General features: G+C 42.4%; 1 protein-coding gene across 5 annotated transcripts in view; it reads right to left on the bottom strand.

Moving 5' to 3' along the window:
* Window positions 1-27837, bottom strand: part of OSBP2 (oxysterol binding protein 2) — a 327225-nt gene that overhangs the window by 14730 nt on the left and 284658 nt on the right. For all 5 annotated transcript variants that reach the window (XM_068246447.1, XM_068246472.1, XM_068246456.1 and 2 more), the window contains 4 exons: window positions 26594-26839; window positions 14219-14339; window positions 13981-14084; window positions 9702-9797 (listed from right to left, as the gene is read on the bottom strand). In XM_068246447.1, coding sequence (XP_068102548.1) covers window positions 9702-9797; window positions 13981-14084; window positions 14219-14339; window positions 26594-26839 — 567 coding nt within the window. The remainder of the gene's footprint in view (window positions 1-9701; window positions 9798-13980; window positions 14085-14218; window positions 14340-26593; window positions 26840-27837) is intronic.

Genomic DNA, 27837 nt, shown 5'->3' with positions numbered 1-27837 from the left:
CAATAATGAATTCAAAATGATCTCCAAAAATATAACAGTTTATTAGGAATGTATCCCTTTAAAAATGAATTAAAACCAGATATAATTAAAATCCCCCAACATTGTCAGTAAACAATCCCCGCTGTGCTACAAATAACAAATTGCCAATATGTGGGGTAACAAGACTACCTCTAGTGAAAAAGTGCTAGTGCTGTAATTCAGTGCTGGACATTGGTGCTAAAAATATATATAAAACCAAAAATGTATGAAAAAAAAGGACTGATATGAATCAGTAAAACATCACAATGTGCAAAAATGTGCAAACAACAATTTCATATATAGACAAGGGTCCCTGAACTTAAGGGTGTAAGATTGTGCAAAAATCAGCCAGTACACCAAGTTACATACAAAGTGCAATAAGAGGGGTGAATATAAGAGAGGTACGTTACCAGTGGTGGTCTTACCTCTCTTATATTCACCCCTCTTATTGCACTTTGTATGTAACTTGGTGTACTGGCTGATTTTTGCACAATCTTACACCCTGAAGTTCAGGGACCTTTGTCTATATATGAAATTGTTGTTTGCACATTTTTGCACATTGTGATGTTTTACTGATTCATATCAGTCCTTTTTTCATACATTTTTGGTTTTATATATATTTTTAGCACCACTGTCCAACACTGAATTACAGCACTAGCACTTTTTCACTAGAGGTAGTCTTGTTACCCCACATATTGGCAATTTGTTATTTGTAGCACAGCGGGGATTGTTTACTGACAATGTTGGGGGATTTTAATTATATCTGGTTTTAATTCATTTTTAAAGGGATACGTTCCTAATAAACTTATCTTTTTGGAGATCATTTTGAATTCATTATTGTATTTATTTATTATTTTTTTTTTTTTTTTACCCTCCACCATTTAGAGGCAGTCTTTCCTCTTGTATGAGTGAGAAGGATTGATACACCTTTTTAACCTGGAGGAACCCTGTAAACAATTTATGGATCTCAAGGAACCCCTGCATTTATTTTGCAGGAGGCATGGACTTTAACAGTAGGTGTGGCTGTTGATTTTCACTACCCCCTATTACATTGCCCCTCATTATAATTTCTCCTTATTCTAGTGCCCTATCATACTTTCCCAACAATGGGGTGAAATGCCAAGGAACCCCTGCAGAGTACTCAGGGAACCCTGGTTGAGAAAGTCTGCTATAGCCCAACATGTGATGTGAAGTTGGGTGTGGTGATGGAGATTGAAACACAAAGTTTTGGCAGTCTGTGGTGTGTCGTTTCTTTATTGAACTTTTGCATTCATAAATTAGGAATTGTTGGAAATTACGATTTCCACCAATTCTAATTAACAATTCCATGGGTTTCTAAGGAGACATTTTTTGCGTTCTATGATTGATCGATACTTGCAAGTAGACTTGGAAGTATTGGACCAACCAGGGAATGCTGAATACCAAGAAAATTTTAGGCCAATTACAAGACTATGGAATAATCAGTAGTGTACAAGCCTTGTGACTGGTCTAAAATTACCATGGTAATTAAATTTTCGCTGAAAAAAAACCAAAAACCCAGCATTCTCCAACTAATGCTTCCCAATTCTGTTTGGGCTAAAACAAAGTTGTGGTAATGCGGTATTTCAGTGGAAATCTGTTTCCGTTTTCCATTCCACAAAATCCAATTGAGCAGCATCCCTATATGTAATACAGAGTGGTGGCTCTCTGAGGAATTGTGCACTGAGCTCAGGGGACTGCACTGCAGGCTGGGATTTTTGCATGCCCTATATTTGTGGAATACAAAGTAATGCTGCCATCTTTAGGATTATTAAACACTAAAGGTGCCCATACATGGTACCATTTTCTAATTTTTTCCGATTAGATAATTTCGTTTGATTATTCCGGTAGATCGAATATAAAGATTTTTTTTCCAACATGTCCAATCAGATTTTTATAAAAAAACAAAACAAAAACTGGATAATCGTTCAATTTTTATTATCGAAAAAAAGTATTTTTTTGACTTTTATTCGATTCAATCGTTTTGGTCAAATAAACGGGTAAATCAAACATTTGTATTGTACAGTTATGGGTTCCATAAGCAATATAGCGACATCCTACTACAGGATCTTGACAGCATGGCTATATGGGCGGGTATATAACAGATGAAATTTAAAGCGACTCTGAAGTCTCATTAAAATCATGTTTTTATATTAAAAATCTGTTAAACATGATTGCCCTGACTAAAACGCCGCATCTCCGTGGCTGAAATCTAACTAAATCCCCCCCAACCCCCCCCCCCCCCCCCCGCAAAATCCACAACTTTCTTGGTCGTGGACTTTGCTGCCCTGTGCACTTCCGTGAGAGGCAGAGCTTTCAGCTGCAGCTATTGCGGCTATTGCTGGAAGCCGAATTGCAGTGTTTTAAAAGCAACTTCAGCTCAGTCTTCTGACGGCGGCGAAGTTACCGACTGTATGCCGCTATAGCCGCAATTCCTATTACGGCCTATGGTGGAGCTGGCTGCTCCAAAATCTTCTCAGGTACAAGACAGCTAAATGGCGCCATTTGTAACCCCGCCCGACATGCAGTGTGGTTGTTGGGCAGAAAGGCACTGCCAAAGGTGTGAGGTATATTTACTAAAATGATCGTATTGTCCAGTGTTGTCCTGGAAGAAATATTTTTTTCCACAAAAGTAATAATACCTATGTGGCTAGCTGTGTTAGAATTGTGCTCCAGTTAAAGGACATTCGTGACAAGATTGGTAAATGCTGACATTTTTCTGGCTATTGTCACATGACAAACAAGCAGTTCTGACAGGTGCTCGATTTCTGTGTGACAGCTGGAACAGTCTGTGTGTTTTGATGCATTCAACTTGCACTATAAACCCTGCTCATCCAAGCGTCTTGTATTGCCGTGGATTATGAAAGATTCCGAAACACCACAAGATTCCATGTGGTCAATATTTCAGAAATGACATGCTATGGACTTATAAATTGCTGTTGTCATGGGGGAACGCGTTATTGATGTATGCTTTCCGCAGACACTGACATTCTCCTCACTATGCCATGACTGAACTGCTTACATTATCTGCTGACCAGAAAGAAATCTACACCTGGCACAAGAACAAAGTGGAAATAATAAATATTTCTGTAAAGCAGGCAATTCCATAAAGCAGGCAATTCCATAAAGTAGCTAGTCCCAAAGTACAATCCTCGATCCAGCACTGGCAATAGCTCCAGTGTGACACAGCTGGTTAAATGCCAAGCCATCCCTGACTACAAGAAGCTGCGTTCTGTAAACAGAGGCAATGCTGTGAATTACGTGTACCTGTTTAATCTACAAGGCAGCAAACAGCATGGAGGCATTAAGTCACTGCCTGTCGCTGTGTGCTACTCAGTGGGAGACTGGGCTGGCTACTGTAATGTCACTTCATTTATATTAATAAAATCTCCCCAATGATCTTAAAAACTGGTGAAAAAAAATCACGTTATTCCAAGTAAATCAAAAATATGTCAATCATGATTTGGATCAGGATTACAGTCGACATCCTACTATGATGAAGTCCGCAAGGAGTTCCCCTACGCTTGTGTAGATTTAGCACTTTTAGGTAAATTGTCATCTGCTTAAATTCTATAAAATATGCCTGCAGAAGATAAACTATACTATAGACGAGACAAATAAGCAGTTGCAAGGCAGCCACTAGAGCACACTCAGTAGGCAGTAGCAGTGTTAAGATAATTTCCAACATGTCCGATATTCCTTCCGATCGATTCTGCATTCGATTTCTCATAGGAGTGAATGGAAAAGATAAGAAAAATGAGCGGAAGATAACAGAATTGAGCGGAAAAATCGATTGGGGGAAATCGAGCGGAAAAACGTATTGTGTGTACACAGCATTAGGGAACAGGAAGAGCTGAAATTTGAACCCAGGTCTCCTGTGTCAGAGGCAGAGCCCTTAACCACCCTGGCGGTATTGACGAGCTCAGCTCGTCCAGGAAAAACTTGCTGAAAGCGGTATTGACGAGCTGAGCTCGTCAATACCGCCAGGGAGATTTCTTGTTTCTCTTCCCCGCCGGCTGCACTTTTCCCTCATCAGAGGGATTCCCCAGGATGGCTGGATGCCTGCCAGCACGCTGTGGGTAGCGATCTGTGCTACCCACAGCATACAGAACTAGCATCCAGCCACCCTGGGAATCCCTGTGCAGCCGGCGGGGCAGAGAATGTGTGGGGCTGTGCAGGGATTCCCCTTCTTTGCCGGCGGGTGGCTGGTGCGGGGATCCTCTCTGTGGGGGGGCCGGGGATCCCCGTACTGTGCATGCGGGGTGACCCTTTTGTGTGTGCGGGGGGGCGGGTATCCCCTTCTATGGGGCTGGTCTTGGCCGGTCGGGGACACCCCCTTCTGTGGTGGGGGGAAGGTGGGTGTCCCCATCTATGTGGGCTGTGGGTGGCCTCTCCCTCCTCTTCCCCATCCCTCCCTCTCTGTCCCCCGTGTCCCCCCCCCCCCCCCCCCGATCCCGTGTCTCCCCCCTGTAAGAAGCCCTGATCTACTCACCTGAGGGCTTTCTCCTGCGGCGGCCACGATGGACACCCTCCTCCTCCATCGCGAAGTCTCGTGTTCTCTGTAATTACAGTACGCAGCTTGGTGACGTCACCAAGCCGCGTACTGTAATTACACAGACCGGGACTTCGGCGATGGAGGAGGAGGGTGTCCATCGTGGCCGCCGCAGGAGAAAGCCCTCAGGTGAGTAGATCAGGGCTTCTTACAGGGGGGAGACACGGGATCGGGGGGGGGGGGACACGGGGGACAGAGAGGGAGGGATGGGGAAGAGGCCACCCACAGCCCACATAGATGGGGACACCCACCTTCCCCCCACCACAGAAGGGGGTGTCCCCGACCGGCCAAGACCAGCCCCATAGAAGGGGATACCCGCCCCCCGCACACACAAAAGGGTCACCCCGCATGCACAGTACGGGGATCCCCGGCCCCCCCACAGAGAGGATCCCCGCACCAGCCACCCGCCGGCAAAGAAGGGGAATCCCTGCACAGCCCCACACATTCTCTGCCCCGCCGGCTGCACAGGGATTCCCAGGGTGGCTGGATGCTAGTTCTGTATGCTGTGTGTAGTGGGGGGGACACAGGATCAGGGGTGAGAGGGGGGGCATGGAGGACAGAGAGGGAGGGATGGGGGAAGAGGAGGGAGAGGCCACCCACAGCCCGCATAGATGGGGACCCCCACCTCCCACCCACCACAGAAGGGGGTGTCCCCGACCCACCACGACTAGCCCCCATAGAAGGATGATACCTGCCCCCCCCCCCCCAATGCACACACAGAAGGGCCACCCACACGCACAGTATGGGGATTCCCCCCCCTGCCACAGAGGGGATCCCCGCCGGCCACTACCAGCCAGCACAGAAGGGGAGCCCCCCCCACAGAAGGGACACCCGGCCACAGTTAGGGGGCATCGGGGGCAATGGGGTTGGGGGGGGCAGAGGCACCCGCAAACCTAGCTCCCTATACATATGACTCCCTAGACCTGGCTGCACATCTGTCTCCTATACACCTGGCTGCACATCTGTCTCCTATACACCAGCAAACATCTTGCTCCCTATATACCTGGCAAAACATCTAGCTAACTACACCTGGCTGCACATCTGGCTAATACATCTGGCTATACATCTGGGTCTTATACTCACCATTGGCATGCTGATCCCTCGCCGCGTACCTCTGATAGCTTCTCCAGTGCCTTCTTCCATGTCCCTTGGCGGATTTTGCTTCTCCCTTGGCGATCACATGTCCCCCGTCGATCGGCGTTGATGGCACCAATGTCACACAGCATCATCAAAATCTCGCAGCAAACACTTTTTTTTTTATTGAATTCAATACAATAACCTGTATTGAATTCAATATAAAAAAAATGATTGCAAAAAAAATTGGTTGAAAATTATTGGAAATTAATTGAACCACTTTTTGCACGGAAATCCTGGGGAAATAGAACGCCAGGACCACTATCGCGAAAATTGAAAAATTTAAACTTGTAAACATATACAGATAAGAAGTACATTTCTCCCAGAGTAAAAGGTGCTATAAATCACGTTTCTCATATGTTGCTGTGACTTACAGTAGGTTGTAGAAATCTAACAGAACCGACAGGTTTTGGACCAGCTCACCTCCTTATGGGGGGGGGGGTTTCCTCAGTGTTTTATTTATTTTCAAAAGCACTTAGTGAATGGCGGTTTCTGCATCCAACTGCCAAAAAAGTGTGCAGCGATCAGGGAGGCTGGCCAGCATCTTTGTATAATACTTTGCAGGGAGTGTATTTATAAAGAATAAAGGCCATGCTGAGAATCCCCCATGAGGAAATGAGCTGGTCCGAAGCCTGTCAGTTCTGTCAAATTTCTACTACAACATAGGAGAAAAGTAATTTATGGCTCATTTTACTCTGGAAGAAACGTACTTCTTATTAGTATGTGTTTACATGTATTTTAAATTTAGCATTTTTTCTCGATAGTGGTCCTTTAACCAGTACACTACCCAGCCACTAGGAGAACAGACTAACTGAACAACCAAAGGTACCTATAACAATTCCCCTCCATGTTGTGCAAGAGGCCACTGGCAGAGCCCTTAACCATTACACTATACAGCTGCTATAGGAGGAGTTTACTGTATAAATATGAAATAATTTTAATGTAATAGTCTTCACAAACATACCCTGGTTGAACACTGAAAATAAAGTGTGTCTTGTAAGGCAGCAGAAATGATACAGATTGGCCAGCAACTCACCATACTGCTTACAGAGCTCTTGATTTTCACTCTAGTCCAAGTAGGCTTTTCCCCACATCAGAATCTGATTCCATCCTATCCTTCTATATTAATTTGTCAGCCCAGTATCCACAAATTATTTTTGCTCTTATTTACCCCTTCCTTTGCCATATCTAACCTCACACTGTAACCCCAACCCCAGCGTCAGTGGTTGTAACACCATGCCCCCTCCCAGCAGTGACAGAAGTAGGCCAGGCCTCTGCAATGACACAAATGTCAGTCCTTAGAAGGTGACAGATACTTGGCTGAAATCTCCATTCCTCATATTCTGGTGCTTTGGCTATGCAACACAATTTTCATCAGTGTTTTTGTGCTAAACTCCTGTCATTTACCTAACCCTAAGATATCATCTTAACATTAAACTCCCCTTATTGAACCCAATTAATAGAAACCACTTCCTGATGCCTAAACCCAACCTCCCCGATAACATTATCCCCCTTCCTTACCTTAACCGCAAACACTAACCTTTTACTGTTGCCTTACTTTAACCATCTTACCCCAACAACCAAATCAAACCTCCCCTGCTATACCCTTTATAGTGCAAGGGCATCAGCTATACACAGCTAAAGCACAGTACAAAACCTGAGCAGGCACGGCTGAAAAATCCCTCCGAATGATGAGCACCAGAGTTCACTGGTTCACTGGCAGCCATACAACCAAACTCCTGGCACCAGAACAGCACTCTGCACTCATACGTGTGTACAGTATTTCCTGTTGGAGAAGTGAGCAGGGCCTTCCTGTACACTGTCCTGTAATGTTACTGCCCCAATATACAGATAAGGAAGCTCAAATAGAATGGATAGCTGGATATGAGAGGTGAGAAATGGAATGGTCTGGCATAGAATAGTGCAAGTTTGCATGCTAGGCGTAGGAGTTCAGGCTGCACATGGCTGAAGAACCCTTCTAGCTGCACACTTAGAACCATCCCCCCACCCCTTTACGCTTGCCCACCATATTCAAATGCATGCACTAAAGATGGACAAGACCTCACACCCATAGCTGATCTGAAACAGCTTCCTCTATTTGAGGACGCAGACTTGTAGATCACAGGAAGTACCCGTATATACTCGAGTACAAGTCGACTTTAATATTCGACCCTCTTAAGCTGGAAATTTTTATTGACTTAAAGAAAAACTCCAACCAAGAATTGAACTTTATCCCAATCAGTAGCTGATACCCCCTTTTACAAGAGAAATCTATTCCTTTTCACAAACAGCCCATCAGGGGGAGCTGTATAGCTGATATTGTGGTGAAACCCCACCCACAAAGAAATTCTGAGTACATACTCTTGGCAGGTTCCTGTCTGTGAACCCTGTTGCATTGTGGGAAATAGCTGTTTACAGCTGTCTCAAACTGCCAAAACAGCAAGCAGCAGCTACATCACTTGCCAGCAGTAAAAATGTCACCATGTGATAAATGTCAGAATATAAATCAGGGATTTAAAAGATTTTACAATGGGCAAACACTGACTAAATCATTTATACATAATTATTGTAAAAATGAAGCATTTTTTTATTACATTGTTTTCACTGGAGTTCCTCTTTAAGTATAAGTCTACCCAGCAAAGTTAATGGCTGCACTTGGGGCCCAGGAGAAAGGTTAATGACTGCACTGCATACAGTATTGCAGCAATTAAACCCTCCTGTCCATTAAGTGCAGCCAATAACTCCTTCAGGGCCCCAAAGTGCAATAATTATTCACCCCCTTCCTGCAACTCATTATCTTTCCTCCTGTCCCTTTCCTGGTTAATTGTTGTGGCCAAGACTTTCAGACCTGTTTTCTTGGCATTTCCTTTATCAAGAAAGTGTCACTTACCACAGGATAAATTGCTGCAACTGGGAATGCTACTATTAGTACACACATTACTCAGTGTGATCAATGCTGCTCATGACTTATGTATAAGTCGACCCCTATACTTTTATTAAAAGCAAGTCAGACCTAAATTTCTAGGCTTATACTCTAGTACATACGGTAAGTAGTATGTGATCAATTATGGAAACAAAACCTTCTCTCTGAAACTACTTAGGAAATAGTGATCTTAAAGGGAATGTCCAAGCAGCTAAAAAAATGACATCTACTTACCCGAGGCTTCCTCCAACCCCTTGCAGCCGACATGTCCCTCGCAGTAGCTCCGCTCCACTAGAGGAAGCCCCGGGTAAGTAGATGTCATTTTTTTTTTAGCTGCCTGGACATTCCCTTGAATTCAATATGGATTGGAGCACAGACTCAAGCATGTACGCTACGCAATAGATTCCTGAACTTAAATCGTTCAGGTCTGTATTTAATAAGTAGTAATAATAATGATTACTATTTGCCTTGCTCAATTTCTACTTGAGCTTCCTCAACATGGCTTAATTTCCTTTTTGATGGCTTCAATTACACTGTTCAAACATATCTGATACCATTATTGATCTATCAAAAAAAAATTATATATATATATATATATATATATATATATATATATATATATATATATATATATATATATGGATTATACTTATGACTGTGGTTTAATATCTAAGAAGGATTGATGTATTTGAACCAGCCTAGTGACCTCTTCCTTGGTTTACAGCAAAATTGTGGTCACAAACTGGAGACTGCAATAGTGATTGGAAAATATATGTGGTAAGACGTGCCTGTGCCTTTATTTAGAAATACTTAATGTCTGGAGACCAGAAAGCTGGCAGAGCTCATTTCTGCAAAATGATTCTGACACCCCCCCTGCACAATACCAATAGTCAGTGAGGATAGGTGAAAATCTTCCTTTACTGCCTTGACAGAAACCTCCAATAACTTCCAGTTCCAACTACACCTCAGACACCCAATTCATACATACCGTACAAAGCCCTATTAATAATACAAGTCATAAAAATATACATGATCCTCAATACACTGGCTGCTTACCTTTCTTGCAATGTCCCTTGAGAAGTAGCTGTATGGGGTGAATTTCATTTGGCATTTGTCCTTGGTTTTATAGTTTGTAATTTCAATATCTCCAGACTACAAAGGGAAAAGAAGTAAAATAAATATTTTATGCTTAAAATGATTTCAGTAAAAAAATCAAAGTCACGCAAGCAGCAAGTGACAAGCATGAAAATTGATCTCCCTGACTGTGAAAGGCATACTGTTAGCCTATTTAAAGATGAGGAAATCACCATGGGTCATTTACTTCTTACAAGACAATTGAATGTGGCAACTACACAGTATAGGAAACACAAGAGATTCTCATGAATAGCAGTACTTCGGTTGGAATAAATTTACATGGTAAATGAAGGACCAGAGGGTGCTAAGGCAACCTACAAAAAGTACATTTACAGTCCAGAATGGAAACATATTGGGCTGGCAACTCATTTCAGGACTGCTGTCATCAGTACGGTCAGGTTAAATGTTTTGTATTAGAAATACACAGGCCTCTCCCTTACTGAATCGATGAAGAATAATTTGCAAAATTAAATTCTGAAACATTTATCTCTCCACAGAAAATGAGACATACAGTATTTCACAAAAGTGTGTACACCTCTCATATTTCCCCACCCCTTCAACCTCTGCGGCAATGTTGCCAGCACTCATACGTATATTTGCAAAAGACAACATCTGGATAGGACCATGGCCGGATTTCTGGCAAGGCCACATAGGCCATGGCCTAGGGCACCAGATAAACAAGGGGTGGCCTGCACACATGGGGCATTATTTGCAGGGCATTATTTGCAAGTGTCCAAACAAATGAAAGTGGACAGGATAACTGCACTATTAGTACCAGCTGGCAACTGCCTGTGCTGTGCTACAGGCAGCTGCAGTCCGTTAACCAAACGTTTGTGAACAGTGTGTGACTAGCAAAAAGCCAGACCTTGTCCAATAACATAGCAGCAGCTCCAGGCAGTTACAGAAGGCCAGGTCTCACACACTTGGTGTGGGGGATGAAAGAACCAGGGGCAGCACCAGATAATAGTACAGAATACAAAAGGCAGTCTCTCACAGTACCCATTTCTTAATTATTGATTGGCCAACGCTGTTATCCTGGAGACAGCAGTGGGTACAGGACTCACTTTTACGTGTTGCTGACCCCACCCAATGTCCAATTGTGAGCCACTTGTGACTATGTGGGTGTGGTGGACGGCTCCCACCACGCCCATCACCTGTAGATCGCTTGATTAAACAGTTCCCCCATGTGACATGATTGATTCACTTCACGTTGCCATGGAGACCTTGGCACTAGCCCCAATAGTGGACAACATCGGCCCAAATTTTTTGAATGGGTGTGTGTGGAGAGAGGTGGTAGGATACGGTTTCGGTTGGGGCGGCTGGTAATAGTCGGCCTAGGGCGGTAAGAAGTACAAATCCGGCCCTGGATAGGACGCTGAGCAAATGCACTCAACTTTTTTGGTTGACCATGATGAGGCATGTTCTGAGTGGAACCCGTCCTATTAAACCGCTGTATGAGCTTGGCTATCTAGCTGCGGCTCAGTTTCAGGTTGTTGGCAATTTGTTTATAGTGTGGGCCATCTTTATGTATAGCAACATTTTTTTGTTTGTTAAGATCATCAGTACTGTGTCATAAGGTGCCATGATGAACTTCCAGTGACCAGTATGAGTGAGTAACACCTAAATTAACACACCTGATCCTCATTCACACCTGTGACCTTGTAACACTAATGAGTAACATGACCCTGGGGATCCATGCTATGGAGATGTCCCAAACTCTTCAGATACTGGTCTAATGCTGGATACACACGGTGCGTTCGCGCACTCGATTTTCCCGTCGATTCCCGTCGATTCGTCTATTTCCAACATGTCCGATCTGGATTTCGATGGATCGTTAGGTCGATTCGGCATACTTTGCATGCGAATCGACCTAACGATCCATCGAAATCCAAATCGGACATGTTGGAAATAAACGAATCGACGGGAATCGACAGGAAAATCGAGTGCGCGAACGCACCGTGTGTATCCAGCATAAGATACGTGGGCTGATTGATGAAATCTTTGAGGTCCAGCTGCCAATTCTCCTGTTTGCTGCCGTCTTTAGTGAACGTGGCAGCAGATGACTTTCCATCTCAGGCAATCTGTAGACTCTTATTACAAGCAACATTACTTATTTTAGGACATTGGTAGGATTAGTATTCCCTGTCCTTCTATATGTGGACCTCTGCTGTTAACTATACACTAAAATTGGAAAAGCTGATTTATTTGCATAGGAATTGCCGAGACAAATTCTAGAAGATCTGGAGGCCCTGGCTAAACACCCCTGGGTTGGCTGATTGGGATCTTGTCAAAGACAGATTGGGTCTCTAGTGATATTTGCTTTAGTGCCATTTTTTGTGCCAGCTTCTTCCATTCCCTGTTCACTGATTGCTGTTGCTTACTTTATTAAAAGGCTGTATGGCGCTGCCATTTCCCTGAACCATGTTCTTTGCTGTTCTCTGTTTATCTTTGTTAGAATGCTACTTTTTTATGGATTTGTGTACTCAGAGTGGTTGATTTTGGTATCCCTATATGTACTCACCTCTTATGTGTGAAAGATGTGTTCCTATGGATCTGTATCCATTTTCTGTACTGTATTTTGATATATCTTTTTTACTCAATAAAATGTGTTTCTGATTAAAATATGACACACCAGAAAGAATGATTTTAATATCCTGGATCTGCTGAGCAGGTTTAAAGGTAAGTTTTGACATGTGTTCCTAAGGTTAATTGCTGAGCACATCTTTGAAAGAAGACTGCGTTCATACATCAAGAAAAAAAATCAGCAAGAGTAATGGCATCAAAAATGACTTCACAGTGAGTATTGATCTACAAATAATTTTGGCTGAATGATTTTTCATATGCATCAGTTCACTAGAGACGCACAGGGCTGGGCCAATTTTGCATTGTCCAGGCCGCATGCTGCGGACAGCGGGCCGCATTGCTGGCATTCTTCTTCTCCTCCCTCCTTCCCACCATGCAGAGTCGTGAGAGGACGATAGCAATGGTTTAAAACTCACCTGCTCGTCGATTCCAGCGTTGTGTCTCCATGGCAACAGGGCGTCACATGATGACAGCCGGGTGCTCACCAAAATTACCCAGGTGGAACAACCGGCTAAAAGAGTCTGGGGAGAACACTGAACCTATTTAGTCATTATTTCTTTCGAAAAGTGTTAATATTATTATTATTGATTTATTAAGCAGGAACATATTTCGCAGTGCTGTGCTAAGTAAGAAACAAACTTGGGGTACATAATAATACATACAATGGTATACACAAAGATACAAAATACAGAATTGGTAATTACAGTGACAAAAGTAACATGATGAATGAAATGTATAGCAAATTCCAAGACACAAAAGGGGGGGGGAGGGGTGAGAGCCCTGTCCTTGCAAGCTTATAATCTAAAGAAATAGGTGAGGAACAAAAAGTGGGGTAATATACAATAACCATACCTGTTTTTTTGGGTTACCATGCTTGTTTTTGGGCTATGTAGCAATAAGCGCAACTTGACCTTAGGTAAAAGGGGGAATGACCCAAGGTAGAGAATATGCTTGTTGATAAAAGTGAGTTTTGAGGGAGTGTTTAAAGATATCAAAGATTTGACAGTGCTGGATGTGATGTGGAAGGACATTCCAGAGGAGGGGTGAAGCATGTGCGAAATCTTGTATACATAAACGTAAGGAGGTCATTTTAGAGAAGGAAAAAAGACGGTTATGTGCAGGTCTTAGATACATTAATGCAAGAAGTTTTAAATCAGGATGATACCATTTATTGGCTAACTACAAATGAATAAGAATAAACAAGCTTTCGGCCTTGCAACCTTCGTCAGGTTTACATCCTGTTAGTTTGCAAGCTGGTGGTACAGACAGCTTATATACATGCAACATCAAAAGGGAAAACAGATATTTTTTTCAAGCATAAATACGTCATTAAGATGCCTTAATACAAACAGACCATGCGACTCTACTTTTGGTTGTGATTTAGCAATGCTGGGACGTTTTAGTTGGCTGTATTGCATTGTGGATTGAAGTCTGGATGGCCAAGGCCACCACAACAAGTATTCTCATATTTGTATAGTCACTGTTTACAAGTATAACTACCCATAGGAGGAAACAACAGTGTGCAAACAATATTCAGCATAAAGATTTAATAAGCTCATATCTGGTTTCTAGGTTACAAAATAAAATATAGCCAACTCTATTTCTTGACTGTACTAACCTGATCTATCCAGAGTTTTCCCACGATGATGTTATGAACAGTTGAGGTGACTTTCTTCCAGACGTAGTGGTTCCCTGTGGCTGGGAAGTCCAGGTGGATGTCTCCTGATGGGAGACACAGAGGTCACATTCAAGTTATGCTGAAAATACTGGAGCTCTAGGTTATGTACTACTCTGACATTTCTGCTCATCCAGCCACAGCCCTTTTCAGTCTGAAACACGTGGTGACTATGCCTTACCTAATGGCATAATGGAGAGATATTTGCCCCTGAATTTGCTAGCAATAGTAATCTCTTGCCATAGACTCCATCCATTTTTGGAGTAAACATGATGAGCAGCTGCTGGTGGATGATGACTGACCTGCCAAAAATAAAATAAGACTATTAATGTAATTCACATGGTGCGTGATCTGCTTATATATTTGACATGTATTGGAAAGGACAAGCATTGCTTCACATGACAGTTGTGACAGCTTCTGCCATGGTGTCATTTATGTCACAATACGTGTGATGGTCTATTTTAGTGCAACTGTTTCTCTAGACTGAACAAGTGATGTGCAGTGTTCAAAAACCAGCATGAGGAATATTAAGATTCTAGTAAATCGCTATAACGTTCAGTACAAAGAAGACCTCTGAAGACAGAGAAAGAGAAGAGGGCAAAGCAGATTGTTTTCTTTCTTTTGTATGTCTCTTTCCCTCAAAGGACCACTATCACAAAACATTTAACATGCATACATATAAAATGTACTATAACATATAAAATGTACATATAAAATGCACTATAAATTACTATTTTCTTATGTTGCTGTCACTTACAGCAGACAGTAAAAAGCAGAAAAGATCTGACATATTTTGGACTAATCCATCTCCTCATGGGGATTCTGAGTATTACCTTTACTCTTTACAAAAGCATCCCCTGGAAAGGATCTATACAAAGATGCTGGCCATCTTTCCTACTTACTTGCAAATTATTTTGACAGGTGGACTGAGCAACTGCTGTTCAGTAAATGCTTTTGTGAATAAAGAAATACAGGAGAACCCCCCTGGTGAAGAAATTGATTAGTCCAAAACCTGTCAAATTTTCACTACATACTGTAAGAGACAGCAACATAGGAAAAAGTAATTTGTAGTGCATTTTAACCTAGGAGAAATCTACATTTTATAAATATGCATCTTAAATTTTACAATTTCTTACGATAATTCTCCTCTCCACAAGGTGTCTAGCGTGTGTACAGCCACCCTGATCCATCAAAGTATTCGGAGTGCCAGACTGTCTTGGCCAGGCACACTGTTCCCCTCCTTACTCACCCATCATGCGCCACACCATTGTTCCCCTCCATAGCAACAGAAATGTATGGCGCTTGCCCCAAAATGTCAGCAGACAAATAGAGTCCCATTTCCTATCGGCAGCAATCACTGTATGTGTGCACGCATCAGAATGAAATCTGTCAGTGTGTGGCACCATTCAACACATATTATAAAAGTGGCATGGTGCGTTACTAGTTTGTATTTCTTAACCACTTCACATCCAGACCTTGTTTCCCCCTTATGGACCAGAGCAGTTTTGACATTTTAGCTACGTCCCTACTTAATCAGTAATAACTTTATCCCTACTTATGACGCCTAAATGAAATATATATTGTTTTTTTTCAAGACTAACTAGGCTTTCTTTGAATGGCATTTTTTTCCCTTGAACAATTTTGTTTTCTATGTATTTTAATGGGGAAAAAAAATTAAAAAACACATTTCTCAGTTTTACCAATTTCAGTTTAAAAATAAAAAGCGCTACTTCCCTATTTCTACTATTTATCACAAAACGTATGTTCCTGTCACAATTTATGTTGAGGAAAGTTATCTTTTATTGAGTTTATTTGGACCTCAACTAGTTTTTAACAAAGTTACCCAATAAAAATGGCCACAGCCGTTAAACTCCAGCCTGGGGTGTCAATGTGTTCTTTATTTATATTTTTGTTTATAATTCATTTATCCAGACAAGTGTTGCCTACAGTTCCATATTATTGCTTTAGGGCAGAACATTTTTCGTTTCACTTTTATTCCACACAGAACCCCCACAAGCACAGACTAATCTCTGTAATTCTGCACAGCTGGGTTAAAATAGGTTAAGCCGTCACTACAGATTTCACAGAGGCAACTATAATACTGTATATGTGGGGGGGTGGACACTGACTGGCAGCAAAGCAGTAATAACAGAGCGATGTGAAGGAGCCATTCTTGAGGAAAATGAAGCTGTCTGGACGTCAGTGTTAGCAGATCAGTCAAGTATGGATTTAGGAATGGATGAGCAGTTCAGTGTGCAGGAAAGTTGAGGGTAATTAGACTTATTTTGCTGTAAGGCAGATCCTAACCAAAGGTATATGAGTAATATGCTGTGCGGTGTAAGAGCTTATCAGTCTGTATCGATCAGGACGTCAGATAAAATGTAGCACAATCCATACAGAAGCTTACTGTAAATAAGGCATTTACCACACAGATGCCAAAAATAGGTGATTTATCCAGGAAGTCTATCGTGCTATATACATACGACAGTTTGGTATGTAGAGAAGACTCACATCTGACCATGAGAAAATGAAAAATAATCACAAATATGAGATAACTGTCTGCCAGAAAGGCTTTATGGAGAAATAATCCCTCTGCTTTTTTTCTAGTTCTTAATTCATCAGATAGCTATCCTTTCAGTAAATGAACAGAACATGGGAACAAATGCTTTCCGGGTCCAGGTTTACCAAATTCTGAAGCTAAGCTCTAGGCAGAGATCCAAATATGCCATCTGATAGTACTGCTGTTGCAGAAGCCAGTGATACAGATGCTGACAGCCGACTTCTGTAGTGATCAGAGAAGCAAGCTCAAGGCAATTTAGATTAGCTTGATTGCAGGTAATCTTATCTCTTTTCCCAGCTCCCCCTCCCACCCTGTTCTCTTCCCCCATGACCCTTTCCTCTTTTCAGATTTTAGTGGCTTCTTTTAACAGCATGTCCATTCCAAACAGCACTGGTGATTTCTTCAGTCCTGGTGAGAGGTCTTCCTGCCATTTCTCCTCTCCCACCAGGCCCTCTGTCTTGTGCCTCTACCTCTTTATCCCCCCCCCCCCCCTTTCGTATATGTCCCTTTTTCTGACTGTTCTCAGAGAAGCTCACAATCTAATCGTACCATAGTTATAGTCTAATGTCCTATCTTATTGTGTATTTATATAGAACTAACATCTTCTGCAGCACTGTATAGAGTACAGAGTTTCATAATGGTTAGTTCTATCCACAGCTTGACAACTCCTTTTCCCCCAAAATTTGCAGCGACACGCTCGCGACGTCCCAAACAGTCAACCCTTCCATCCAAAAAATTGGTTGTTTTTGGGTGGAAGGGGGGATGTCTGTAAATAATCAGCACCAGATGTCAAATTCCCTAGGTACACCACTGGCTGGCAGATGCCCCCAAATGGGGGGGGGGGGGGGGGAGAGAGAGTAGAGTAGAGGGAATGAGAGTAAAGGCAGTGAGGACCCATGTTTTTCAGATCTTTATCTAAACTTTTTATTCAGGTCTCTGAGAACAATGGTTAGCTTTACATTAAGGTGTTAATTCTTGTCAAAACTTCAGTTAGTTATATTAGGCCTCTTTCCCTAATTTCAATCTAAGGTCATTTTAGCTGTAGGAAAAGTGCCAACATGTTTTGGCTCTCTGTTCTATAGACCCTTAGAGGAAGGTAGGCCATGGACCCTTGCATATGACAGTACTAAAAAGGTTTACTAGAGTACTTTTAAAATAATTTATGACATCACTGAAAAATGCCTGCGCAGAATAAGGCAAACACTATTATACCTGGAGTGAGGCTTTAAACACAAACCCACAAGTAGCCAATAAATGGTATAAACTTCTTGCTTTTTCAGATGTGAAAGAAACAATGCCGTTTACATAAAAGTTTTGGCAAATTTTGTTGCCAGTACCAAGTACTTAGATTCAAGAAAAGCGCAGAATTACCATAGGAGAAGATACACATTGCCATTGATGGTACACGGAGCTTCAGTAAGAAGTAAGCTCTTTCCTAACAACCGGTTATTTGTTGGAGAAACAATCATAAGCTTTCAATTAAATTATGTTTTTACTGCAGGAATATCACAATTTATACAAGTAGAAGGATGAATATTGGAACTTTCACTACAACTGCTTATCCTCAATATAGATATTAAAATGTGCAGATTGAATTCTAACACTTCTACATACTGGGCATATTTTAAATTAAGTGACCCAGTAAACTATGGGGATAGCAAACTGATGGGAAATGGCACAGCAAAGTGGAAAATCGTACCATTAAATGGAAAAAAAAAAAAAAAACACACTTAGGTGCTGGTTAACACTGGGGATGATTGTACTGCACTTGCCAACCATCAATGATTGGGCACAGAGCTAGTGCAGTATCATTCTGTGAGTGTGTTCTCACAGCAGAGTTTCGATATTTAGAAAATCAAAATCTTGCTGCATGTTCCATTGTTCAAAGAGATTCTGCTTAAAGTGTACCCGAGAAGATATGTGACATGATGAGATAAATGTGTATGTACAGTACAAAACATATTAATAACCAGGCTGTTTTGTTTTATTTTGCTGCCTGATAGAGTTAATTTCTAGGCATGGAAGTGACAGCTTCTGTCTTGTCGGTAGCTTGTCAGGAATATAGTAAACTTCATTGATAAGTGAATTACAGCCATAAAAGTGTTTCTGGTAGAATACAACTTCTGAGGGCAGGGAAAGATAAAATAAACTATTGACTTTTTTCTAACTCTGGGACACTTAATAGGCTGCCACTGATTATAGACAGTAAAACATTCAACCTACTTTGTGAATATTTAAATATAAAAGAAAACCCTGGGATACTTTAAAAAGTAATTTTTAGGAGTAGGAGGATAATATAATGGTTTATCTCATTAGTTTATTTTCACCTCGGGTTCACTTTAAAAGGAACCTTAACTGAGAGGGATATGGATGTTTCCTTGTAAACAATACCAGTTGCTTGGCAGTCCTGCTGATCTTTGGCTGCAGTAGTGGCTGAATCACAGACCTGAAACAAGCATGCAGCTAATCAAGTCTGACTTCAGTCAGAGCACCTGATCTGCATGCTTGTTCAGGGGCTGTAGATTTTGCTGGGAAAGGGATATGGTAGGTACTTTAGATGGGGTTTTAGTAGTATTATTCTATTGAATCCATATCCATCGACAAAGGGAAAATGCAATGTCTGTGATTACATTGCGTAAAATAAATAATAAAATATGGTGAAACTAAAATGATGCATAAATGTCAGGTTGCATAATATCTCACCTAAACCTTTCCCATAGAGGCACACCTACGCCCTGAGCATTATTCTTACAGGTGAGAAGTACTTTATTATGACTGCTATCTGCACTTTGGGTTTGAGAAACAGAGGGCGTGTTGTTTCTTTTAATATTAATATGGGCTTTGTTGGGAGGAAGAGATTGCTGGGACATGGAGTAGGAATAGTCCTATGGTGGGAAAGTGTTATGGCAGGGCACTTTAGAGGGAATGTTGGTAGTATATATACAGAGTGAATACGACTTTACAGTAAGGTGAAAGTATAGGTTGTTAAGCCATCAAAATGAAACATAGGAATGGATGAACTTAGCTTTAGGTGGCTGGAAACAAGCTACAGGCAGCAGGGCTGTGGAGTCAGTACATAGTTCCTGAGAGTCAGACTCCTCAGCTTATGGTACAGTCAGGCCCGGATTTACATCACAGGAGCCTATAGGCAGAGATGTCCTGGCATACTAGACGGCAAACTCCATGAACCTACAAATCCCCATAGAACCGCACGCGCAAGTGTGCTGGCTGGCCCAGCTGCCACTACTCCCTTACTTCCCCTGCCCAGCATATGTAGCCACAAGTGTCCCCTAGTATTAGGTAGCCAGAAGTATCCTCAATATTAAGTATTAAGTGTGGAGGGAGATCTTGTCAGAGGAGAGCTGGGCGAGTAACCTCTCATTTACGCTCTGCTCGGTCCACGCCACAGGGAGGGAGGTGACTGGGCCGCCATTCCATCATGAGGCACGTGCCTATAGCGCCTTATGGTAAATCCGGCCCTGGGTACAGTGTACCCCTGGCTTGGACTTCTCCATTATTAATATACTAACGTATTTTCCTTGTTGGGTGATAAACAGGCAACATACCAGACATTTACTCATTGCCAAAGCTTGCAATAAAGGAAAATATTTAATGTTTTATGTTTTTTTCTGCACAGGTATTGTTGTTTAATTTTGTTCAGTGTTCAATTAAATCTATCTCCATCTGTGAAAGGAAAATGCAATGTCTGTGATTACATTGCGGAAAATCGTTAATAAAAGATGGTGAAAGTAAAATTATGCATGAATGTCAGGTTGCATAATCACTCAGCAGGTCTTTTCCATACTGAAACTCCAAGCTTTATTCTTACAGCGCATAAGTACTTTATTATGACTATTACTATTACCTGTGATTGTGAAGTAGCACATTTTAACGTATTGTACTTTTTCATTACAGTTTCAATGTATTAGGAGTGTGATTAAGTACAGTTTTTCCTGACTACAAGTATCCAATAATTGCTGCAGACTCTATGACTTGGACTCTCCAGCCCTGTAAGGCAGGTAGGTGGAATGGAGCCAGCATCCTCATGTGGCTGGGAAAAGGTGATTCGCTGACAGGCAGGCTTCCTCTGTGATGCAGACAGGTCAGACAGGATGAGACAGAATGCTGCTATACTGAACCAGTGAGTGCAATACTGCTACCAGGTGGATATTTGTGGCCCAAGAGAGTGCATGTGTGGCTGGAGCCTTATAAAGTTATACATGGCAGGCCTATGTGTGCCCCTAGGGGTGTTAACCATTTATTTTTATAGCAGGCAGAGAGGTGGACAGAGACAGTGGAAAAATGATTAGTTCTGATTATATTATATATCAAGTTTTAAAATTTACCTGAAAGGGAAAAAAGTGCCCCCAGCGGGTATTTACACCTGGAGGAGGAATCCTCTGGATCCTAATATGGCTTCCCCATCGTTCTCAGCAGAGGAGATCCAGTGTTGGGAACCCCAAAAGTTAGCCGACACGGGCTTGTCAGTGGTGTGTGCAGGCACAGTAGCGGCTTTTCCTCGGGCTCTGGTGTAAACAACTAAGCCCGGTTGGGTTCGCTCTACTGTGCAGGGGCAGACAACTCATGCCTGCGCAGTAGAGCAGACCCAATCGGGCTCGGCTGCCCGAGGGGAAAGCCGCTACTGTGCCTGCGCAGGAGCACCAGCTGCTTTATTACTGTTATTGAACTTTTGGGTTACCAGCTCTGGATCGGGCTAGATAGGAAGGACAGGGAAGCCTCATTAGGATCCAGAAGCTTCCCTCTCCTGACCCAAAGTATCAGTTTTTCTAATTTTTTTTTTAATTCACAGGTGTTCTGTAAGAAGTGAGATGCCATGAAAGGGGATATAGAAGACAAACAGTCATCTGCATATAAGTGATATTGAAAGCCAAATGAGTTGAATAAGTTGCCAAGACCATGCTTGTAGATGAAAAATAAGAAAAGGCCAAGGACAGAGCCTTGAGGTACCCCCACAGACAAAGGATGTGGAGAAGAGATTTGATCTGAGTAAGAAACTATGAAAGACCTTCCAGAGAGATAGGAATATATCCAGGAGAGAGCAAAGGCTTTTATGCCTACAGATAAAAGTGTCTATAGGAGGTCAACAGTATCAAACGATGATAACAGATCAGGAAGGAGGAGTATGGATTATTGACCTTTGTATTTAGCTGTAAGAAGATGTATTTAGCTGTAAGAAGATCGTTGGCCACTTTAGTAAGAGCTGTTTCTGTGAAGTGCTTAGAGTGAAATCCAGACTGGAAATGATCAAGGAGGGATTAAGCAAATAAATGATGGCTTAGTTCAGCATGTACATGGCATTCATTTGGATTCAAATGAGACAAGTGACACAGGGCAGTAGCTGGACAGTGTGGTGTGATCTAGAGATGTTTTTTTAAGTTTTTCTAGAGAGGATCAAAAACTGTAGGAGGGGCAGGCAAGAACAAAACGTCTATTTCCTGAAGCAGAAAGGAAATGGTGGCAATCCATTCATTAATTCTGTTGCAAAACTATGCTAATATGTTGGAAATGGTTCTCCAGCCATAAGTGCATAAGGGACCTCAAATCAACAACCACTGCAGTCCTATGTATTGATTTCACTGGGACATTTCTACATTGCATGAGTCATGCTGTGAATTGTATGATTGATTTCCCCGCTATATTTAACTGCAGTTCAGCACAGTTGTATGTTGCCACATTAATGATTCTGAGAGAGGAACACATTGCAAGCAATCTATTCAATTAGAGAGTCTTCTGTTCAATAAAATCTAATTCTACAAGTTGCCACTAAGCACACTAGGCTTACGTTCTAGAAAACCCTGTCTTACATAAAGACTGCTTTAAAGAGAATCTGTACTCTAATATTCTTACAATAAAAAGCATACCATTCTATTCATTATTTTCTCCTGTGCCCCTCTGTGCTGTTTCTGCCACTCTCTGCTGCAATCCTGGCTTGTAATTAACAGTTTTAGGCAGTGTTTACAAACAAACTAACCAGCTTCTAATAGGCTCAGCTAAGCATAGTGTGTGAGTCATTCAAAGTACGCAGGGGGCCTGCAGAGGGTGTGTATCGCTTCTACCAATCACAAGCAGCCCTGCACATTCCACACAATCAAGCTTTAGCCCGACAAACCGGACAGAGGAAAGATACATTGATTTATTACAGAGACAGTGCAGTTAGGAAAGACTGCAGTAAGCCAGAGCAGATTAGAACAGGCATAGGAACTTATAGTATAGAAGAACTAAGGCTGAAAAATTTGTTACAGAGTCTCTTTAAAGTGAACTTTAACTGGAAAGGAAAAAGACTTTGAAAGGGGTCACTCTTAAAGGGGAACTAAAGAGAGAGCTATATGGAGGCTGTCATGTTTATTTCCTTTTAATCAATACCAGTTGCCTGGCAGCCCTGCTGGTCTATTTCTCTGCAATAGTATCTGAATAAAACCAGAAACAAGCATGCAGCTAGTCTTGTCTGATCTGACTTTAAAGTCTGAACCACTGAAACACCTGATCTGCTGAATGCTTGTTCAGGGGCTAAGGCTAATAGTATTAGAGGAAGAGGATCAGCAGGGCTGCCAGGCAACTGGTATTGCTTAAAAGGAAATAAACATGACAGCCTATATATACACCTTTCTCTTCAGTTCCCCTTTAAGTCCATGGAAAGCAGGTAAGTTCACTTACAAGTTAAGTTCATTAAAAGTTCACTCATTCATTCCCCCTACTCTGATGAGTAAGAGCTATATGTCAGTTCTTGTGTGGAAGCTACTGATCCTCAACGATAAAAATCACAGGCCCCTCATCCATATATACATTCACGCATACCCAAGCTTAGACAGAAATTTAGGCTGCAGCAGAACTGCTGGCATAGCATTACGGGCCAGAGGAATCAGCAGGTGAATCAGCAGCTCCCGCACAGGGGGGCCACCATCAAGTAAGGGGGATAGTTAAGTAAATTGAGTTATAAGTTCACCTAGTTGTAATAAGTTCACATATCCTTAAATGACGTACATTTAAAAATAGCACCACAAAATTATGGCGCAGGGTGATGCTGGTAATGACATCTTGTTACTGACATTTCTATTCTATGGAAACAGCGCTCAACAACCCACATATTAATACACAAGATTCCACATTTAAAAAAGTCCACAACACCCTCAATAGGTGTGATCCACAGGTATCCAGTTAATAGTCCAACCAATAATTCTTCATATACAGTTCATAGCAGTAATGATATATTCTCACCGGAACAATAGGCCAACCACTAACGATTAGCAATCGCGTTTTTGGACCATGCCAGCACACGAACTCCTCCACTGATATAGGACTCCTCAGATGTGTGTATACATGTCATATGAAAGAGAGACACAGCAATAGTGTGATACCGTTTACAGAGCATACACTATCCAGCACCACCAGTGCTCCCACTCCACTCACGGGTCACCCTAAAGTGCCTCCACCAGCTATGCACTCAAGCCTCTCACCAGATAATATGGCCGACCCTTCACAGACCAGCAGCTTTGATATAGGACTCCTCAGATGTGTGTATACATGTCATATGAAAGAGAGACACACACACTATTGCTGTGTCTCTCTTTCATATGACATGTATACACACATCTGAGGAGTCCTATATCAGTGGAGGAGTTCGTGTGCTGGCATGGTCCAAAAACGCGATTGCTAATCGTTAGTGGTTGGTCTATTGTTCCGGTGAGAATATATCATTACTGCTATGAACTGTATATGAAGAATTATTGGTTGGACTATTAACTGGATACCTGTGGATCACACCTATTGAGGGTGTTGTGGACTTTTTAAATGTGGAATCTTGTGTATTAATATGTGGGTTGTTGAGCGCTGTTTCCATAGAATAGAAATTTTGTACGTAGTGTGACACACACAATTGAAAAATAGCGATCCGACCAGACAGAGATTTATTAATATTTAGAATATCTATTGAGGAGCGCACTGATCAAATATAGAATTGTTACTGACATTATTTAACATTTGTAAACCATTACATAATGTTAGTAACAAGGTGTAATTACCGACATCTAGCATTATTATACATTACTTGCTCCCAGCGATCCTGTCTCCTCCACTTCCTGGTTAGTTTGCAGGTGTCCTGCAGCCAGCCAATCACCATGCGGGGACTGAAGCCGCATGGTGATTGACTGGCTGCAGGACACCTGCATACTAACCAGGAAGTGGAGGAGACGCAATCACTGGGACCAGGTAATGTATAACTACATACCTGCCTACACTCACACTGAACCCTCCCTCTACATATGCATAACCCTTAGCTACTCCACCCCTGTGCCTAACCTTAACCACTTCCTCCCCGCTGCCTAACCTTAACCACTTCATCTCCGCTGCCTAACCTTAACCACTCCACCCCTGCTGCCTATTCTTAACCACTCCAACCCAGCTACCTAACCTTAACCCACCCCCTTCGACTCACCTTAGCTCCGTAAGCTCCCCCCTGCTGTCATAGGCAACAATAGTAAAAGCCATGATTAGCAGCAATAAAGTTAAACTATGAACCCCCAGAATGCCCACTATTTATTGAGAGCCATAAATTGTCCTCCTTGCCGCTAATCATGGCTTTTACTATTACCGCCTACGGAAGCACCATTTTTATAGGCAATGCTCCATTTTTATCTGCTACCCCTGAAATGCTTTGTTATCATTCACCAAAGAACCATTCCCATTTTTGTATCACTTTGTAATACAAATTTACACGGGATGCACCTGCTTGGTTTTGTTTTCTTGCCAATCCAGAATCCTCCTTACATAAGCTATTCTGAAACTAATAAAATCACATAAGGATGACGATAATGAAAAAAATATTTTTTATCAAGGATTAGACTTTGACCTATTTAAGACAGAAGAGACACTGCATTATTTTAGCTGTTCAACCACAGGAAAGAATTGCCACTTAACCAACTGGGTGTTACGGATGAGCTAAGCCCTGGTGGGCCGATTTGCATAATTTTTTTTATACAGGCAGCTAGCACTTTGCTAGCTGCGTGTCTTACCCGCTCGCCGCCGATCCGCAGCGAAAGAGGGCCCTCCCCCCGCAGACCCCTTGCGCAGCCTGGCCAATCACCGCCAGGCTGCGCTATGGGGTGGATCGGGACTCCCTGTGACGTCACAACGTCATTCCGTTCGTCGCCATGGCAACGGGGGAAGCCCTGCAGGAAATCCCATTAAGAATGGGATTTCCTGATAGGTATTCACGCCGGCGGTGATCAGAAGGGTGGGAGGGAGAGAGCAGGGAGGGGGGAATCCTGTAGCTAGCAATAGGCTAGCTACATGAAAAAGAAATTAGGTTAAAAAAAAACCTCCCGCGGCCGTGCACCGCACGTAATCAAAATGCCAGGGAGGTTAATTCCCCACATGGTTAGATTACTCATACACTTAGCCAGTGCTGGAACTCCTCCAAGCCACAAGGAGGACTAAAGCGCCTCAAGCCAGACAGCACTGGGCACTGGTCTTTTATAAGTGGTTCCATTACTTTTTTTTTTTACATTTCTCTCAAAACTTTATACCTAAAGAGCTAATGCATGGCATCAGCATGGAAGTGGAGCTCACAGCTGCCACTTCTTCACCATGGCGATATCAGCCGACACTACTTGCATGCTGGACTGCTAGTGTTTGATGGAGTCATGCGATTTGTTTTTTTTTTCTGTAATATTAAATGTATGTTTTTAGAGATTAGAGGTACACATGATAGATACCTTGTTGGCTGTTGCATAAGAGTTACCCTCCTACCCATATGTCCTGCCAGCACCAAATATCAAGTAATGAATTAAACAAGAAGCTCACTTGCAAAATGTTTATGAAAGTTTTTTGTGGAGATAATTATTTTGTTCATAAAACCTTTCAGAAGCCAAATATGGGAGATGAACTAATGGAAAACTAAGAAAAATAAACAAGTCAATATAAACGCTAATAAATGATAACCTGTCTTTCATCAAGCTGTTTAGAGTATTATTTCCTTACCTGCTCACAAATGGAACGGAATCCTAAGTCTTCTAGTCTGTCCAGTTCAAAGGTTTCTCCTAGTAACGGGTTGAATGGTTTTGCCGTCCGGTGCACTGTGGTGGAATAGGAAGACACAGAAAAGGCTGCGACAAAACACATCTGTTCTATAGAGTTCTCACATTTAGATGCCTTGTCCAGCAGTTCATGGTACTCCAGATCTTCTGTTAGCCTCTGCAGCATGGAGAGGGGCTCATTGAAATTCACCTGTGAAGAGTAAGAGTCGGAGAAAACCTCAATCTCAGTATGTTAAGAGGCACCCACTTTTATGGTAATTTTCCTGGTTTTAGCATCAGAAACACTTCCAACATTTATATTGCTGTATATTGGTATGTAGCCCCGCCCTCCCAGTGATGTCACAACCTAGAATATTAAAGGGGCATTATGGCTAAATTCTTTGTTTTTTTTGTCACTGTAATATTTATAGCTGTATGTAGAGCATAGTATGTAACATGTAATCAGGCAGACCTTTTTTTTTATTTTTTACACTGACATCATCCTTGTATACTTTTAGAGTCACGTCGGCAGATTTACCTTACTGACGCGACTCAGGCTAATCCATTTAGTTGTAGGAGGCATCTGTCCCTGCGGATTTATCTTCCGTTACAGTTTACCCCTCTGTGTTGCGCTGGTAGGATTGTTCTAACTTTCAACCGCACAATTGTGCAGTTACACAGATCCCCATTTGCCGTAAAGAGAAGCAATTTATCTGCTGCGCAGGAGCGGACCACAACCTCCCTCTTTGGTGGGACGCAACTGCCGTGTGGAGAGGGACTCAGCCTCACTGATGACGCTGCCCGGCAAGGACCTTTGTCGCGAAGCTGGCAATGAAACGGACACCTATTGTTGTCCGTTTCTATGGCCACCAGACTTCGCTGTTTGAAGTGCGCAGTGTAGCAGCGGCGGTGGCATGATTAGAGCCGCCGCTACACTGTGCACTTCAAATAGCGAAGTCTGGTAGCCATAGAAACTGACAACAATAGGTGTCTGTTTCATTGCCAGCTTTGCTACAGGGGTTCTTGCCGGGCAGCGTCATCAGTGAGGCTGCGTCCCTCTCCACATGGCAGTTGCGTCCCACCAAAGAGGGAGATTGTGGTCCACTCTGCGCAGCAGATAAATTGCTTCTCTTTACGGCAGATGGGGATCTGTGTAACTGCACGATTGTGCGGTTGAAAGTTGGAACAATCCTACCAGCGCAGCACAGA

This window comes from Hyperolius riggenbachi, chromosome 1 (assembly GCF_040937935.1).
Source record: "Hyperolius riggenbachi isolate aHypRig1 chromosome 1, aHypRig1.pri, whole genome shotgun sequence".
In the NCBI taxonomy this organism is placed as follows: domain Eukaryota; kingdom Metazoa; phylum Chordata; class Amphibia; order Anura; family Hyperoliidae; genus Hyperolius; species Hyperolius riggenbachi.
Note: the sequence above shows the minus strand (reverse complement) of the source record. Positions and strands in the feature narration are given on the sequence as shown.